The following is a 19,989-nucleotide window of genomic DNA, read 5'->3' on the forward strand; positions in this document are numbered from 1 at the left end:
TTATGAAAATTTTTACAAATAGTGAAGAAAGGAAATGTTATAATTATAGATTACACGAATAGATACATTTGATAAAATTACTCAAAATGTTGTATAATTAAAGTAATAAAATATTGTAATGAAAGTTTTTTTTTATATTTTTTTTTTCTTCAACATGTCATATTTATACATTATAATAATATTACAAATATTTTTTCTAAATCAATTATATAAAATATAAAAAAAATGGATATATATTAGCAATTTTTTTAATAAATTTTTGCAAAATATTATTTGTAAAATTGATCAAAATCAAATATTTCATATATATAAAGATAGATAAAAAGTTTAAGATATAGTACAATAAGATAAAAATTTAATATTCATGAAACTTTTTCCCTATGGCATTTGACATTATTCATTAAAGATTTGTACTTTGATAACCTTCATTTTAATATATGAAACATTACAATCTGATTTTGTATTCTTTTATCTAACCTTATTACTTTTTTTTTCTATATCATTATATTTTACTCATTTTTACTCATTTTACTTTCAATATTATAAGTTATTTCTAAACAAAAGTATTGTGTTATTTATATTTGTAATCCAAGGACATATATAATAATAATACTTAATGAAATATATTCTTTTATTCATATTCTAATTACATTATTCAATAATATAAACTGGAGATATTTTGTATCATTTAGATTCTCATCAGCATGATAACTAGCTTTAATATTATTTTTATTTGAAATGATCATCAGTAAAAAATTTTATATGATAGAAAAACATATATATATACATATATATAAATTTTTTTTTACGTGATTTATTATTTTAATAAGATGATTCAATAAAATTCCAAATATGTTATTACAATTAAAAAAAAAATCTTTTTTATATAATTTATTAATTTTTTTTTCATTGCTTTATTTATTTTGTCAATTATAAAGTATATATTATTACCTTTAATACACTTTTGTCATTCATTTTAAAAATCGACCTCCTTACTATGCCTAATTTCTTTTTAACAAAAAAAAATATAAATAAAAATTTTAATAAATATTTTTATATTTATTATTTTAACATAACTTTCTTTAACCTTTTATAAAATTAAATATTTAACTTTTATAAATCAGCTAAGATAAAAAAAAAGTCATTTTTTGAAGTAACAAAACAGGATTATAAAAGGTGGATGGCAAAATTTACCTTAAAATTGCTTATAAAAACTAGATAAGTTAGAAAATTATGCCAATTTTTTGATTGTCACTTATCTTTTAATATTGTTCTTATTTGGATGGCTCTTCAAATATATTATTTCTATCATTAACGGTAGTTAAGTTGATTATATTTATATAAATATTTCATAATACAAGGTTATCCAATTTATTCCTCACTCAAAAACCGTTATATATTTTTCTTTTTATTTTATAATTTTTTTTCTTTTGTTTTCATTTCAATTACTTTTTATCATTTTATGAATCAAGGATATAATATTTTAATATATATATATGTCTATATTAAAGCAAGATTTTTATTTTGTAATTTCAATCACCTTTATAATTATAAATTATTAAATCATTGAGAAGATCTTATCATGTAACATTTAGTTAACTTTATTCTATTAAAACCTAAAATTCTTCATTATTTTTCTTTTCCTGTGCCATCATACTTATTTTCTTATAATACTAATACATTTATATACATTTGATCATTAAATAACTACCCTTAAACTTAACAATGGCTGTCAATTTATACAATACCCCACCTATTTTCCTTCATATATCTGTTTATTATAAAAAGAAAATTTTAAAGTAAGATGAATACTTTTTATTTTAAAGATAATGTTTTTATATAATCATAGATATTCTTCCGACATTATAAATACCTATAAAACAATCATATACTAAAAATATTCATCAATGCCGTCTTGAAGTGTGATAGGTAAAATATTTACTATTAAAGTATAATTATACTATATATGTATATTTATACTGAATCATCCTCTATATTATTAAGAATACCGTGTACCACAAATAAATATACATTTATAGTAATTATTCTACATATTGTAAAAATTATTATTTACCACAAACTATAACTGTATTATAATAAAAATTCTTTTTTAAATACTTAATAAGAAACATTATCTTTATTAATATATTTTTTTAAAAAAAAATCTAAATTACTACTTATCTCACATTAAAATTAACATAATCAAAATTTCTAAAAATTAACTTTAATTTCTATTTTCTCATCAAATAATTTAATTGTCCTTTTTTTTTTTTTTGATTACCACACAACATTTTTTACAAAAACATTTTGATCTAATATTTTCTATTCATAATATCATCTTTCCTCCCAATTTCTATAATTGTTCCAATAAAACTTTTTAAAATTACTTTTCTAATATATTATAAAAAAAAAATAAAAAATGTTACCTTTATGAACATATGTCTATTATTTAATTTTTCTCTATTATATAATTGTCATTTCATCTATATATATATATAAATATTTAAATGTTAATATTTTTTTCAATATATAAATTTCATTTTTTTTTAATATTAAATTTTAATTTTTTTAAGGAATGCCAAAATAATAATTTTTTTAATAAAAAGAATATTAGCAAAAAAAAAAAAATGTTAAGAATGCTTAAAGAAAATTTTAGAGGACGGATTATTAATTATATTTTTAAAGTTATATGTATATATTTTTTTATTTATCCTTATATTATTCCTACATATCCATCACGATCATGTACAAAAAGTGAATTTAAATGTAAATTAGATAATAATTGTATTCCTCTTATTAAATGGCAAGATGGATATGAAGATTGTCTTGATGGTTCAGATGAAGGTATGTTTAAATAATTTTATAAAGTTTATATTATTATTTTTATTAATATATATGTATATATTTTTTTATAATAGAAAACAATACTTTATTGTTCTTTATAAATTATTTATTTATACATATATCTTTTGTTAAACAAATCACATTGGCTTATCAATATAATTTTACAACATGAATGTTATAAATATGTTTTTAAAATAGATTATCCTCTATTAAGGAATAAACTTATCATTCCATCATAAAATAGTAACCGTTTTTACAATCAATTTAAATAATCGAAAACCTACAATTACTTTTTAATTTTATTTCATTTAATATAATAATAAAAATTTTCGGACATCATTAATATGGTATACATATTTAATTCTTTTATTATTTTTATTATAAAAATAGTTTACCATGACAATTTAATTACTTTTTATTAAATTATATATTTATCTATTAATATAGACTAGGTAAATGAGAAATATTATTATGATTAATGATGATAATATACCTTATTATTGAGAAAAAAAAAAAAAATTTTCTTTCATATATATAATAAAAACTTAAAATAGTCCATTATTTAAAATGTTGACCTTAAATGAAACTTTTTTAATACTTTACATGATCAAAGACATTAAATATCTTCTCTTTAAACTGTTTCCCATTATATTCTTTAGTTAACTTTCAATCTTTTTCAAGAATGGCCTTCAAAAAAAAAAAAAGATAATACATTAAAATTTAAATAATAAAAAAAAATATTATTAATGATTATTCTTATTTTTAGTATGCCTTCCCTGGCAATTTGATTGTAAATTTGGATATCCAAAATGTATCTCTTCAACCAAGTTAAATGATGGTACTATTGATTGTATGTCTGGATTTGATGAATCCTGTCCATCACATTATTTTGTCTGTAAAGATAAGTCAAAATGTCTTGATCCACAAAAATATATGGATGGAAATGTGGATTGTAATGATGGGTCAGATGAACGTAAGTATAACTTTTTTTTTTAATCTTATCAAATAATGTAATATTATTTTTAGCTTGTCCCGAAGGAAAGTTTCTTTGTCATGATTCATCTAAATGTATAAGTATATCACAATTTCAAAATGGTATACCAGATTGTAATGATGGAAGTGATGAAGGTAAGAACCTTGAAAATTATATATATATATTATTGAGAAAAAAAGAAGAAAATTCTAATAATAATTATTTAAAGTGTTTTAGAAATTTTGAACTACAACCTTTTATATAATAATATAATGGGTTTTTTTTTTAAATATCTTTTTATTATAAGTAGACACTTTTTAAGCATATTCAAATATATTTAATATACTTAAATTATTTAAAGAATATGTATTTTTATTTATATCAATAAATTATATTATATAATAATAATAAAAATTAAACTTTTTTTTTATATTTATAGAATGTACTGTTACACAATTTCAATGTGCTTGTAAAGGAAAAGTTAAATGTATTGGAATAGAAAAAGTTTTTAATGGTATTAAAGATTGTGATGATGGTAGTGATGAAGGTTTTATTCCTCAAAATGGTTTATGTTTAGATGGATCAAAAGCTGTAATTCATAATGAAAAAATTAATATTGATAAAAAAGTTGCTTCTATAAGTACATGTCCATTAAATAATCCATGTCCTGAGAGACTTGGACTTGTCTGTTTAACTGTTGGTGGTACATGGAGATGTGTCTGTAAAATAGGAACAGTTAAACCTCCAGGAAGTTCAAGATGTGTACCAATAGAAATGTTACCACAATTTTTTTCTAAACCTGATGTCAATTGTACAACTGTCTATAATGATATGTTAATTCAGTATCGTCAATTTTATTCAAATGTTCCTAGAATTCAATTTAAAGATGACCAATCAACTGAAATATATAAGACACCAAAAACAACTTCTAATACTTTTAATACAACTGACATACAAAATGAAATATTTAGTTTAGATATTAATAAACAAGATAATAATCCAACTATTATTCATACAACATCAATAAACATAAAGACAACTCCAAAACCTGAATCAACAACATTAAATTTAATACAAATAAAAATTAAAAAACCTACTAATGATGGTACAGTACAAAGAGCTCCAATTAAAAGAATACAAACAACTGATAATATTCTTGAAATTACATCATCAAACTCAAAGAAAATATTATTAGAGGAAATTACTGATTTTGATTTAGATATGTTAACATATACTTATGGTTCTGAATGTGATCCATATATAAAAAATTCATGCTCTAATATTAATGGTACATGTATAAAAAATAATAATCAAACATATACATGCCAATGTAAAAATAATGAAGTTATGAATACTATTACAAATAAATGCACTGGTAAATATTTTAATTAAAAAAAATAATACTTCTTTTATTTTAGTTTTAATTGATGAATGTAGTGATCCAGAATTAAATGACTGTGATAAAAATGCCATTTGTATGGATAATGATTTTTCATATGAATGCTTATGCCGTGAAGGATATATTGATGTTTCTTTATCACCAATATCAAAACCAGGAATAAAATGTAAAAAACTTGTTAATGAGTGTAAAAATAGCATGTTAAATGATTGTGATAAAAATTCTTTATGTATTGATAAACCAAATGGATATACATGTCGTTGTCATTCTGACTATACAGATATATCATCTGATAGAATTAAAAAACCTGGTAGAAAGTGTCAAAAATGTAAGTTTAACTTTTTAAATATATTAATCTTTTTTTTTGTATAGTAATTAATGAATGTCAAATAAATAATGGTACAATATGTGATCCAATTGCATATTGTACTGATCTTCCTATTGGATATAAATGTTCCTGTCCAAAAGGTACTCTTGATATATCTTCTGATTATCTTAATAATCCTGGTACAAAATGTTTATCGGGTAAGTTTAAAATAATTAAAAAAAAACATTTTACTTTTAAAAATATAATATAAAAAATAGTAACTCATGATACAATATTCATATACCAGTTTCAATTAAAATAATTTATAATTCTTTAAAATTCAAGGTTTACTTAGTATTAAAAACTAAATCCAATTTAAACTATCTTTTTTTTATATTTTTTTTTGTTGAATTAAAAACTTCTCATTGAAAATAATTGTTAAGAGTCAAATAAAATTTGCCTCTCAGTTGTCAGCTATCTTGTTTACTATTTTTTTTTATTTATTTATAAAGATAATAATGTGTTTACTTATTATACTTTTTTTAATAGCTTATATTAAAAATTAATTTTTATTCTTTAAAATATCAAATCTAATTATACTTCTATCAAAAAAAATACAATTACTAACCACATGTTGTGACTGACAAAAAAAAAAGAAGGTAAATTCATTTTTGTCTAAAGATAGATGAACAGTTACCTAATAGAAGAATGTAATTTAATTGTCATTAATTAATAATGGTACAAAATTTCAAGGTCTATCTTATTACTAACACTATTTCTTTTTTAAATCATTCTTTATTAAATACCCACATACATCAGATACCCTCTGATATAGCCTAATTTGTGGTTAAAGTAAATGTGTCATTTATATTACAAATAATTCAATGAATAATTATCATGTTATTTTGTGCCACTTAGTAAAAAAATCTGATAAACATGGTTTGGGTTAAAGAATAAATACAAGTTTTTGTTTTAAAATATATTTTTTTTTAATAGTTATACTTTCACATTATACTTATTATTAATTTTTTTTTTTTGTTGAATAAATATCCTTCAATAATAAAGTTAAAAATCATAGAAATTGATGACAAAATATATCATTAGACAACAAAGAAAAATGATTAATATATTTTTATTTAAAAAAAAATTAAAATTATATTCAAAATTCATTAATTATTATTTCTTTTTTCAGTACCAAATGAATGTAAGGAACATCTTTGTAATCCAAAAACATCTGTTTGCCTTAAAATATCTAAAAAAATAAATAATAATGGTAATGAAGAAAATATTTATGGATGCCAATGTAAACCTGGATATCAAGATAATGATATAAATCGACCTGGCTTTAATTGCACTCAAAAAGGTAATTAGAAACATATACTATTAATATTAAAATCTTTTTAAAAATTTAAATAATCTTACTCATCACTATCTCTTTATGTTACTTGTCTTCCTCTTTTCAATATTATTTTTATAATAATATTAATCTATTATTAAGGTAGATTATTTGTAGGAGGGTTTTTAGAAAGTAAGTGTTAGCAACTATATAAAATTTCCAACCCACTACCTATGTATTGTATTAAAATAATATCATTTTACTCACCATGAGTTCCATTGAAATTAGAACTTTTTATTTTATTTCTTTAAGTTGCATCATTATCTCATCTTTTTTATTAGAAAATTTTTATTGAAATAACTTTTTAAATAATAAAATCATGCCTACAGGAAAAAAAGAAACTACATTCCTCAGGATGTTTTGTTAATATATAAATATATTTCTTTAATTCATTCAACAACTATTATTATTTTTATAATATTTTTAAAACTTTCCTCTACTTCATATATAAAATACTAAAAATCAACCACTAATTTTTATATCCTAAAAACAACTATCAATAAAAATATGGAATCACTAATCATTTAAAATATTCAATCCCACTATACAATAATTTCCCATGATTTTTGTATTAAAAAACATCAAAGATAAATCAAACATTTTTTTTATCATTAAAGATATAAATAGAAAAAAATAATTATCCTTTTTATCTCCACCTTAAAATTAAAACTGCTACATTTTTTTTTTTAAAATCTATCTAAACATTTTTCCTATAAATTTTTCTTTCACTCATCTTTTGTATATATAAATGGTGTATATATATATATATATTTATATCCTGAAGAAGGCGTATTTATTCAATTTCTAGGTTTGTTATATATTTAACTAATTTATTAATCAAGAAGATGTACAAAGACATTGTACGAATCATAGTTACGCTAAAATACATCTTAACATTTACCTAATTGATAAAAAAATTTTTCTAAAGACCTTCTTTCATTAATATTTTTTCTTAAACGTAATAACACATCCCAATCATGAAAAAGATTAATTATAAAATACCCTTTTTTGTTAAAACTTTTTATTTTTATTTTAAAAGTTACCTTCATATAAATATAAATATATATATATATATTATAGTTTACGTCTTTGTAAATTATAATTAAAGTTTTCTAATCTAAAAATTATAGATTTTTATTTATTATTATTTTATTTATTAATAGGAATATTCATAGAAATCACATTTAATATTTTAAACATTATCTATGAATAGTAAAAAATCTATTTCGAGGTATATAATACCTAATTATTGGTATCCTATTATATTATTTATTACATTAAATATTTCACTTACATTTTCCTCAAATTGTGATAGACAAAATATATTTAAAACATATCAAACAACTTACTATCATTCAAGTCCCCATCTTGTTAATGATGGAAGATATCAAGGTACATATAGTACATTAACTAACAATCTTAATTATTATCAACCACAAATCCAACAAACATACAGTAATACTAACAAAAAAATTTTTAATATAAATATTATATAATTTATTTTTATTATTTTTAGGACCTGATCCATGTTTAGATTTTTCTTTACATGATTGTGATCCAGTAGCAGCCTGTTACAGTGAACCTAATGGATTTTTTAATTGTCGTTGCCCAAAAGGTTTTGTTGATATTTCTCCTGATTCACGTTTTCCTGGAAGAAAATGTAAAAAAGGTAAGATTATACTTTTACTTTTACAATTATCCATTATTTACATATGTATATTTAAAATTTTTGATAACTTGTCTTTTTCCACCTAACAATTACTTATTTTTACCCTTACATCCATATTTATGTTACGTCCAATTAATAACCATCATTTTAAATATATTCATTTAAAAGAAAATACTTTTAACCACATAATAATTTTCACCTTTTTTTTTTAACTAATCATGAGTCATAAATTAAATATTAAATACTATTACTAAAATATATAGTATTCTTTCCAATAAAACATACATTCTAAATATATAGTATTTATTTTTTTTTTTAGCTGTTGATGAATGTAGTCTTGGGATTCATGAATGTGATTCTAATGCAGATTGCCTTGACACTGCCACATCTTATAATTGTAGATGTAGAACCGGATTTGCAGATGTATCTCCAGATCCCCTCAATAAACCAGGAAGACATTGTAAAAAAGGTATGTTTTTGATATATACTATTATTTAAGCAATAAATATCTTAAAATATATATTTTATTAAAAGATAAATATATCCAGATATTTTATTTATAACAATAAAATTAAACTCATAAAAATTATTTTTTCCTACCTTTTAAAACATTTTAAAAAAAGTTTATTGCCCTTAATTAAAGAAAAATTTTATCAAAAATAGATAAAAGTATTATAAAGCTAACTTTATGGTAAAAATTTTTGGTAATAAAAAAAAAATTTTTTTTTTTTGAATAATAAATTGTATATACATATATTAACATTTTAATACTACTAATTATTTAAATTCTTGATGATTAGAAATTTAAATAGTATAATGAAAATAAAAATTTATACTACTTTGATCAAAATATATCAAAAATCATTAAATTTTTAAACATTTTACTTTTATAAAATTATTTTGAATTTTTTAATAATCATAGTAATAGTAGATTATAACTTATTTTTTTTTCAAAAAAAAAGAAAGATTTTTATGTAAATATAAATATCTTGTTTTGAATTTTTATTACTTTCAAATTGGTACATAATTATTTAGTATAAACAACTATATAATTTTTTTTAAGTGAAGTTTCATTAGGCAAACCATTTTTTTTTGGTTAAAGATAAATTTTTAATTACACAAAAACACATTAATTCATTAATATTATAATAAGATAAAACAAAGTTTCTTAATAAAAGGTTTATTTTAATCGTAACAAGATTTAAATATAATATTTTATAGAAATTTTTGGGGTATATATATCTTAAAATTATATTTTTATTATAACTATTATAAAATATATAATATGAAAACATAAGGTTTTTTAAAATAAAAGCTTCGCGCTTACAATATTTCAAAAAAATTTTTTTACATTAAGAAAATTTGAATAATATTATATATATATAAGATAAATTAATTTTAATTTTAAAGAATAATATTTAAATTATTATAAGAAAAATATCTATTTATAAAGTATAAAAATCATTAATTTTCATTGTCTATCATTGGCTTTTATTTGCCTTTGATTGCCTTTAACTTCAATTACTCAACTTCTACTCTTCTGCTCAACGTTTTACCTACACTACTAACATATATTATATTTTATATAATTGTGTTAATTAACCAATAAAGGTTAACAATGTCAAATTAGTATAAAAATTAATCTTATATCAACTTTGACATATATATATATTTACAAAAAATTTAAATATATTAGTTTATCAATGAATGGTTAATTTCTATTTTTAGCAAATCAATGTTCAACATCTGATTGTCATGCTGCTGCAGAGTGCCGGGAATCACCATCAGGTCCAATATGTCAATGTACTTCAGGATTTGTTGATATATCAAGACAACATGGACGTCCACCAGGTAGAATATGCCGTGAAATTATTAATGAATGTACAACGAATGCTCATGACTGTTCACCTTCAGCACATTGTATAGATACATCTGAAAGTTATACATGTCGATGTAAGGATGGTTATAGAGATGAATCAACAAACTCCATTGAAAGACCAGGAAGGGTATGTGTTAAGTCATCTATTCCAGATGCCCCTGAATGTAATGTTAATGATCCATTATCATGTGATAAAACAAAACATGAAGTTTGCCTTTTTATTAATTCAAATTATAAATGTGTATGCCCACAAGGTTATGAAAGATTACCTGATGGTAGGTGTTTAGTTATTAATGAATGTAGAGATAGAAAATTAAATAATTGCCATGATAATGCTGAATGTATAGATTTGGCTGATGGTTTTACATGCCGTTGTAAAAGTGGTTTTATTGATATTTCTCCAAAAGGACAAATTGGTAGAATATGTAAAGAAAGAATTAATGAATGTTTATCACCAGAGAAGTATGGTGTGGATTGTAATAATAATGCTATATGTATAGATACAGATTCATCTTATGAATGTAAATGTAAACCTGGTTTTGTTGATATTTCTGAAAGATATAGAAAATTACCAGGAAGAAGATGTATTGAAGCAATTAATGAATGTTCAAATAGTTTATTGAATGACTGTTCTGAAAATGCCATTTGTGAAGATACTAAAGAATCATACATTTGTACATGTAAATCTGGTTTTATAGATGCTTCTTCTAATATTACTCATTATTCTGGTAGAGTATGTATTAAACCAACTAATAATTATATTCAAATTGATGAAGGAAGATATATAAGTAATCAAGAAACACATAAATTTGTAGAAAAATCATGTTCATCAACATCAAATTGTGGTGATAATGAAACATGTAAATTATCATCTGAAAAAAAGAAGACTTGCCAATGTAATGAAAATTGTATGCGTGATATTGATGGAAAATGTAAAAAAATACAATCATGTGAGGGAAATAATGAATGTGATACAAATGCCATATGTTCAAATGTTTTTGGAGGATATAAATGTCAATGTAGACCTGGATTTTATGATATCTCAACTGATCCTTTAAGGAAACCTGGTCGTATGTGTAAAGAATTAATTAATGAATGTGGAACACAAGCTAATACCTGTTCACCATTTGCTGTATGTATTGATTCTGCTGAAAGTTATTCTTGTTCTTGTTTACAAAATTTTGTTGATATTTCTAGTATTTATGGTCTTGAACCTGGTAGAAAATGTGTCAAAACTATTAATGAATGTAGTAGTTCATCATTAAATACATGTGATGAAAATGCTGATTGTATTGATACTCAAGATTCATATACATGTCAATGTTATTCAGGTTTTATTGATGTATCTTCATCAGCAAATTTACCACCAGGTCGTGTTTGTACTGTTGAAACATCATGTTCTAAACAAAAAACTGATCTTATCTTTCTTATTGATGGTTCAGGATCTATTGGATCAAGAGTTTTTAAATCTGAAGTTCTCCGTTTTATTGCAGAATTTGTTGAATTATTTGATATTAGTCCAACAAAAACAAGAGTTGGACTTATTCAATATTCTGATCAAATTCGTCATGAATTTGATCTTAATCAATATAAAGATAAGACTTCTCTTCTTAATGCTATTTCAAATACACAATATTTAACTGGATTAACACGTACTGGTGCTGCTATTCAACATATGGTTAATGAAGGTTTTTCTACAACTAAAGGAGCAAGACAATTATCACCAGATATTTCAAGAGTAGCAATTATTATGACTGATGGTCGTAGTCAAGATAATGTTACAGGTCCTTCAATAACAGCACGTTCAAAAAGTATTAAAACATTTTCTATTGGTGTAACAGATCATGTTTTGGCATCAGAACTTGAATCAATTGCTGGATCATCAAAAAATTGGTTTTATGTATCAAAATTTAAAGATTTAGATACAAGATTACGTAGTCTTATACAAAAAGCAGCATGTCCAGGAGTACAAAAACAACCAAATCTTCATGGTAAATGTAATGTTGAAACACAAACAGGTTGTAATCGGGAGTTAAATGAGATATGTATAATGGTAAATGGAAAGGCATCATGTGAATGTACAAAACCATTTGTTAGAAATCCAGTTACTAAGATTTGTGGTGGTGATTTGTGTAATCCACAATTATCTACTTCTTGTATTTATCCAGAACTTTGTCAAAAGACTCCTTTAAATAATTATAGGTGTATTTGTCCTGATGGTTATGATAGAGAATCTGTCACTGGAAAATGTTTAAAAATTGAAAGTATTAAAGATGTAAAACAAATTGAACCACCATTAAGAGAGAAAACATGCAATGACATTGATGGTATAAGATGCTCTGACTCAGAAATTTGTGTATCATCTGGTGATACATATATTTGTGAATGTGATAGAGGATATGAAAGAAATCCTTTTACTGGTAAATGTCAAATTATTGGTTCATGTAATCCAAGTTATCCTTATAACTGTGATCTTAGAAAACATGAACATTGTTTATTACATCCATCTGGAAAATATCATTCCTGTCAATGTAATAAAGGAGAAAGAAGACATCCTATTACTGGTGTTTGTCTTCGTAATGAATGCCAAACTGGTGAACATGATTGTGATAGAAATGCTAGATGTATTGATACAGATGATGGATTTATTTGTTCATGTCCATATGGTTTTATTGATCATTCTCCGGAACCAACAAAAAGACCAGGAAGATTATGTATTGCTGAACTAGATGAATGTTCCACCGGAAAACACAATTGTTCACCTGATGCTTTATGTATTGATACAACTGATGGTTTTGTATGTCGTTGTAAACCTGGTTTTATAGATTTTTCACCTAATCCTTTAATTGAAAGTGGTATATTATGTAAACCATTAATCAATGAATGTGATAAACCTCATCTTAATACATGTCACCAAGATGCATTTTGTATTGATACTTCAGATTCATATAAATGTATATGTAAACCAGGTTATGAAGATATGGATCCATATAGAAATCCTGGTAGAAGATGTTATAAACCACAAATGGAAGATATTTGTGCAGTTGGTTCACATTCTTGTGATAAAAATGCAAGATGTATTAACAAAGCTAATGGTGGATATACATGTATTTGTAATCCAGGTTTTATTGATAAAAGTCCTAATCCAAATGATCCTGGTAAAGTTTGTATACCTTTAATTCATGAATGTGATAATCCATCACTTAATGATTGTGATTCTCCTGATCGTGCTATATGTATAGATAATGATGAAGGATATAATTGTCAATGTAGACAAGGATTTTTAGATATTTCACCAAATTTACCATCAAAACCTGGTAGATTATGTAAAACTCTTGAAAATGAATGTTTTACTGGTAATAATGATTGTGCAAGAGATGGTGGTATTTGTGAAGATACACCTGATTCATATTCATGTAGATGTGCTCATGGATATCTTGATGTTTCATATGATATTAAACATCGTCCTGGAAGAAAATGTAAACGATTAATTGATGAATGTGCAACTAGACAAAATGACTGTTCACCAGATGCTATATGTACAGATACAGAAGATTCTTATATATGTGCCTGTCCACCACAATATATTGATGTTTCAAGTGATGTTATTCATAAACCTGGTAGAAGATGTTTATTAAGAGTTAATGAATGTCTTACAAATCAAAATGATTGTTCAACTAATGCTGATTGTCTTGATACTCCTGAATCTTATAAATGTAAATGTAGGGATAATTTTGTTGATGAATCTCCAGATAAAATAAATAAACCTGGTAGAATTTGCCGTCCAGCTTATATTGATGAATGTAGAAGTGGTAAGAATGATTGTCATAAGGATGCTATATGTCATGATTTACCACAAGGTTATTCATGTCAATGTAAACCAGAATTTATTGATGATTCTCCAAACAGAATAACAGAACCAGGAAGAAAATGTATTCCTAGAATTACAATTGTCCCAGATGAATGCAAAGTTGATAATATTAATTCATGTAAAAGACATCTTAATGAAGTTTGTCGTTTAATTAATGGTAAACCTAAATGTACATGTCCTATTAATTATGAACGTAATCAAAGAACTCAAGTTTGTAATGTTATTAATGAATGCTTATATCCACAATTAAATGATTGTCATCCATCTGCTGAATGTATTGATACTGAAGAATCATATGATTGTAGATGTAGAAATGGTTTTAAAGATGTTTCTCCATCAGGAAAAAGTGGAAGATTATGCCAACCAATAATTAATGAATGTCAATTTCCACATCTTAATGATTGTCATATGAATGCTGTATGTATTGATAAAGATGAAGGTTTCGACTGTAGATGTAAACCTGTTTATAAAGATATGAATCCAAGAAATCCAGGTAGAATGTGTAAAGAACTTGTTAATGAATGTACTAATCCAAATCTTAATTCATGTGACAGAAATGCATATTGTACAGATAAAGAAGATGGATATGATTGTCGTTGTAAGGATGGATATTTAGATATTTCTCCATCACCATCACTTCTTGGACGTGCATGTAGAGAATTGGTAGATGAATGTAGAGATAGAAATAAAAATGATTGTGATAAAATTGCTAGATGTATTGATACACAAGATTCATATAAATGTATTTGTCCACCAAATTCTAAAGATATATCACCAAATCCAGCTTTTCCAGGAAGAGTATGTTTACAATTTGAAAATGAATGTCTTACTGGTAAACATGATTGTGATGCTAATGCTATTTGCCATGATAATGAACAAGGTTTTACTTGTGAATGCCCATCTGGCTTTATTGATAGATCACCAAATAAAATGTCAAGATCTGGTAGAGTATGTGTTAAATTAATTGATGAATGTGCTACTGGTAGACATACATGTTCTCCAAAAGCAGAATGTAGAGATTTAGAGGAAGGATATACCTGTGAATGTAAAAATGGTTATGTTGATAGATCACCAAATATGGCATCACAACCAGGAAGAGTCTGTTCACCACCTGATATATGCCCACAAACAAATGAATGTTCAAGTGCTGCTATATGTGAACCATTAGGAGCTAATGATTACAAATGTACCTGTATTCAAGGATACAATGATCAATCACCTAGTGGTTTAACAGGAAGAATTTGTGTTCGAAACAATGCTTGTCGTAATCCAACTTTAAATACTTGTTCTAGAAATGCTATTTGTTACGATGAAACTAATGGTTATCGATGTGAATGTATAAAAGGTTATGAAGATAAATCTCCATTAGGTTCTCCTAGAGGTCGAGTTTGTGAAGAAAGACAAGTACAAAGAGAACCAGTATATAAACATCCATGCCAAGATCCTCAACTTCATGATTGTCATGTTAATGCAAATTGTCGTAGTACTGGAAGAGATACTTATACCTGTGAATGTGCTCATGGATTTGTTGATCATTCACCAGATGTAATAAATAGTCCTGGTAGAGTATGTAATATAGCTAATTCTATTTGTCTTGATTCAACAAAGAATGACTGTGATCAATTTGGAATTTGTATTGAAAATGATTCTAAAGATGGTTATACATGTAAATGCCGTGATGGTTATATTGATCAATCACCTAATAAATTATATAAACCTGGTAGAGTATGCACAGAACTTGTTAATGAATGTCTTGATAGATCATTAAATGATTGTCATTTAACTGCTGTTTGTGAAGATCTTCCAGAAGGATATACTTGTAGATGTGCTGTTAATGCAATTGATCAATCTCCTGATAAAATAAATAGACCTGGAAGAATTTGTCTTAATCCTGTAAATGAATGTGCCAATCCAACATTAAATGATTGTTCCAAATTTAGTGATTGTATTGATAAAGTTGAAGGATATTCTTGTAGATGTAAATCAGGTTATTATGATTTAAATCCATCTAAACCTGGTACACAATGTAAATTTATAATAAATGAATGTGAAAGTAGAACATTAAATGATTGTGATACAAATGCTTTATGTATTGATACTCCTGGAGGTTATGAATGTAAATGTAAAGCTCCATATAAAGATCATTCTCCTCCATCACTTCCTGGTAGAATGTGCCGTTTTAATGAATGTCTTTCATCAAGTACTAATAATTGTGATAGAAATGCTGATTGTATTGATACAGATGATAATTATCTTTGTAGATGTAGAACTGGATTTTATGATTCTTCACCTAATCCAATGGAACCTGGTAGATTATGTCTTGAATTTCAAAATGAACCATCAACACCACCAACTCAAGTTATTAGAGATCATACAATTCCTGATGAAATGATTATTAAAACAAAAATACCACATTTTGAAATGACAAGAGGTACTGCTAGGCCTACAGTATATACAGTACCAGTTGTTACTGAAAAAATTGTAACTAGAAGACCCTTACAAGAACCACCAAAAGGAATGTTATGTGGTAAAACATATTGTAATACTGATCTTAATGAAGTTTGTATTAGTGGATGGTATTGTGGTTGTAAACCAGATGAAGGTCGTGGTTCAGATTCTGAAGTTTGTAGAGTAATTCAAAAAACACATATACCATTAAGAGTTATTGCTAAAGATGGTGAACCAATATATTATTCAAGTGCTTATGGAAACCCAACAAATCCTGTATATATACAATTTGCAGAAGAATTTAATAAAGATATTGGTAGAAGTTTTGCTGGTACTACATATGCTACAAGATATGTTAATTCTAAAATATCTTATATTACACATCCAAAAATGGTAAATAGTAGTTGGCCAGATGGTATACTTGTTAATTTTACAGTTGGAACAACAATGACAGAAAAGAAAGTTGATCAATGTGATGTATGGGATCAATTAATACAATCATTACAAAGATCAAATGGACATATTGGTGGTGGTAAATTAACTGTACCATCTGATGTTGATTCATTAAATCCTTGTGCTGAACCACCAAATAATGGTAATAAATGTGGAAATAAATGGTGTGATAAAGAATTAGGAGAAGTTTGTATTGCTAATAGTATATGTGGATGTCCTGATGGACAAAAAAGAAAAGATGATAAAAGTAAATGTTATGCTGTTGAAAACTTCCAAATACCTATGTGGATTATTAGAGATGGTAATAAAAATCTTGTATATAATGATTCATATGGAAATCCACAAGATATTGTTCATAAAAGTACTGCCACAAGATATGAAGATGGTATTGGAAGTTGTTATTCACATACAAATTTAAAAGATTTCTTTGTAACAGCTGAAGTAAATGATATTACAAATCCTAAAATTATTAATGGAACATGGGATACTGGTTTACTATATAATTCAACAGTTTATTTTAAAAAAGGTGCCATTAAAATACCACAAGATGTTTATACTAATGTTATTGATTATATAGTAAAACAAAATAATTATGAAGTTGGTGATAGTGATTTATTTATTAATCCAACACAACCAAATCCTTATGATAATTGTTATAAAAATCATTGTCATGAAAGAGGAATTTGTATACCAGATGAACCTCATGGACATCATTGTGAATGTGCTCCTGGTTTTCGTGATTTAGATCCTTTACTTCCAGGAAGAAAATGTTTACCAATAACAAATTATAATGAATGTCTTAAAAAGGAAGATAATGAATGTTCTGAAAATGCTCGATGCATTGATCAAGAATATCTTTATAAATGTGAATGTTTGAAAGGATATACTGATGCAGCTCCAAAAGATGCTGTACCAGGATCTGTTTGTGTAATGGATTATTGTGCAGATGTCAATTTCTGTCCAAAAAATACAACATGTGTAAATATGGAACAACAAGCTGAATGTAGATGTGATCATGGTTTTATGGATATTAGAAAATCTGAACTTCGAGATTCTACTGGTCTTCCTGTAGACACATTTTGTATGAATATTAGAGATGTCAATGAATGTGCTCTTGGTTTAACTAATTGTTCAGGAATTGCTGAATGTACTGATAAAATTATAGGATATGAATGTAAATGTCCAGATACATATGTTGATGGTAATCCAAGTGAACCTGGTCGTATGTGTGCATCAATTTCATGTGGTTATTGTAATTATCACGGAGATTGTGTACATAATGAATTTACTAGAAATATAACTTGTGCATGTACTGATGGTTGGAGTGGTGAATTATGTGATGTTGAACCATCAAAAGCATCAATGATTCTTCTTATTTTACTTGCACTTTTATTCCTTTTACTTACACTTTGTTGTTTATTATATCTTTGTACAAAATGTCATTGTTTCAAGAAAGGACCTCTTGGTGGAGTATATCGTCGTAGTGGTGGTGGTATATTCCCTTGGAATACATTAGATGCCTCATCATCATCTGAATCTGGTGGTGATTTTTCACAAATGTCTACAGCTGGTGATATTTATGGTCATGAAATTGGTATACCTAGACCAAAAATAAAAATGTCTGGTAGTGATAATACAGAAATCATTTCATCAAGACACATGGCTAATGAACAAGCTGCTGAGAAATTTACAAATTATTTACAAGGAGCTCTCCAAATCCCAAGACCATTAATTAGTGGTGCTGGAGAAGGAAGAAATAAAAGAATGGTTGATAATGAAAGTATTTTATCAGAATCTTCTTCTGATTATACTATTAGAGAAGAAATTGAAAAAAGAATTACTACTGATGTAACAACAAAAGAAATAAGAACAATTATAACAGAAGATGGTCAAGAGGTTGAACATGTAACAGAAAGTAGTAGAAGATTTTATAATAATGGAAATAATGATGTATCAAGTAGTAATAATATTCATGAAGAAAGTAATAAAGGATTTAGTGATTATACAACATACAACAAAAATCATCAAATAAATAGAAATGCTATGGAACAAGGAATGACGTCATTAGAAAGTGCAGAGGATAATATTTATACAAAAAGAAATATTGAAGAATCTAAGACATTCCAAGAGACTCGTATAACTGATGAACAGGAGAAAGATGAAAATGAGGAAGAATTTTCAATTGAACAAACACGTCGATGGGGAAATAGAAGTAGTTCACATAATGCTGCTGGTTACCTATCTGATGAAGATTCAGTTTCTGTAGTTTCTACAGATGAAAAATTAGTAGTTGATAAAGTAACAAAACATAATAATTCACGTTTTATTGATAATAATGGAGGAGAAAGATATCTTAATGAAGTTATAACGACAAAAACTTCTACAGAAACTAGAATTCATTAGAAATTAATTGAAAAGAAAAGTTTTTTAGATATAAATTTTTACATAAAACAAATGGCCATCAAATATAAATAGTGTAAATGCGGGTCTACTACATCACTTTTAATTTTCAATAATATTCATATCTTTTTTTTTTCTTTAAAGACAAGAAAAAAAGAAAAAAAATATCTTTGTTTCTATTTTTAAATAATATTTTTATTTTTATATAAGTGCATTTCTAATATATATATATATATATTTATAATAAAATTTTTGATAAATAAAAATTTGTTATAATTAACTAATAGGAAAAGTAGTTATTTGATATTTTTATAAAAATGACCTTTAATAAGTAATAAGATATTAACTAT

General features: G+C 24.8%; 1 protein-coding gene across 1 annotated transcript; it reads left to right on the top strand.

The window, feature by feature from the left end:
- Positions 1 to 2,627: 2,627 nt before the first annotated feature.
- Positions 2,628 to 19,642, top strand: SRAE_2000302100 (SEA domain and Epidermal growth factor-like domain and EGF-like calcium-binding domain and von Willebrand factor, type A domain and Low-density lipoprotein (LDL) receptor class A repeat and Insulin-like growth factor binding protein, N-terminal domain-containing protein; the record flags this gene model as incomplete). The annotated part of the gene is made up of 10 exons (XM_024654166.1): positions 2,628 to 2,844; positions 3,611 to 3,817; positions 3,871 to 3,972; positions 4,257 to 5,192; positions 5,236 to 5,544; positions 5,589 to 5,741; positions 6,716 to 6,886; positions 8,436 to 8,588; positions 8,908 to 9,057; positions 10,317 to 19,642. The coding sequence occupies 10 exons, from the start codon at positions 2,628 to 2,630 to the stop codon at positions 19,640 to 19,642; spliced, it is 11,724 nt and encodes a 3,907-aa protein (XP_024507564.1).
- Between the last annotated feature and the right edge of the window lie 347 nt (positions 19,643 to 19,989).

This window comes from Strongyloides ratti (assembly GCF_001040885.1).
Source record: "Strongyloides ratti genome assembly S_ratti_ED321, chromosome : 2".
Classification (NCBI taxonomy): domain Eukaryota; kingdom Metazoa; phylum Nematoda; class Chromadorea; order Rhabditida; family Strongyloididae; genus Strongyloides; species Strongyloides ratti.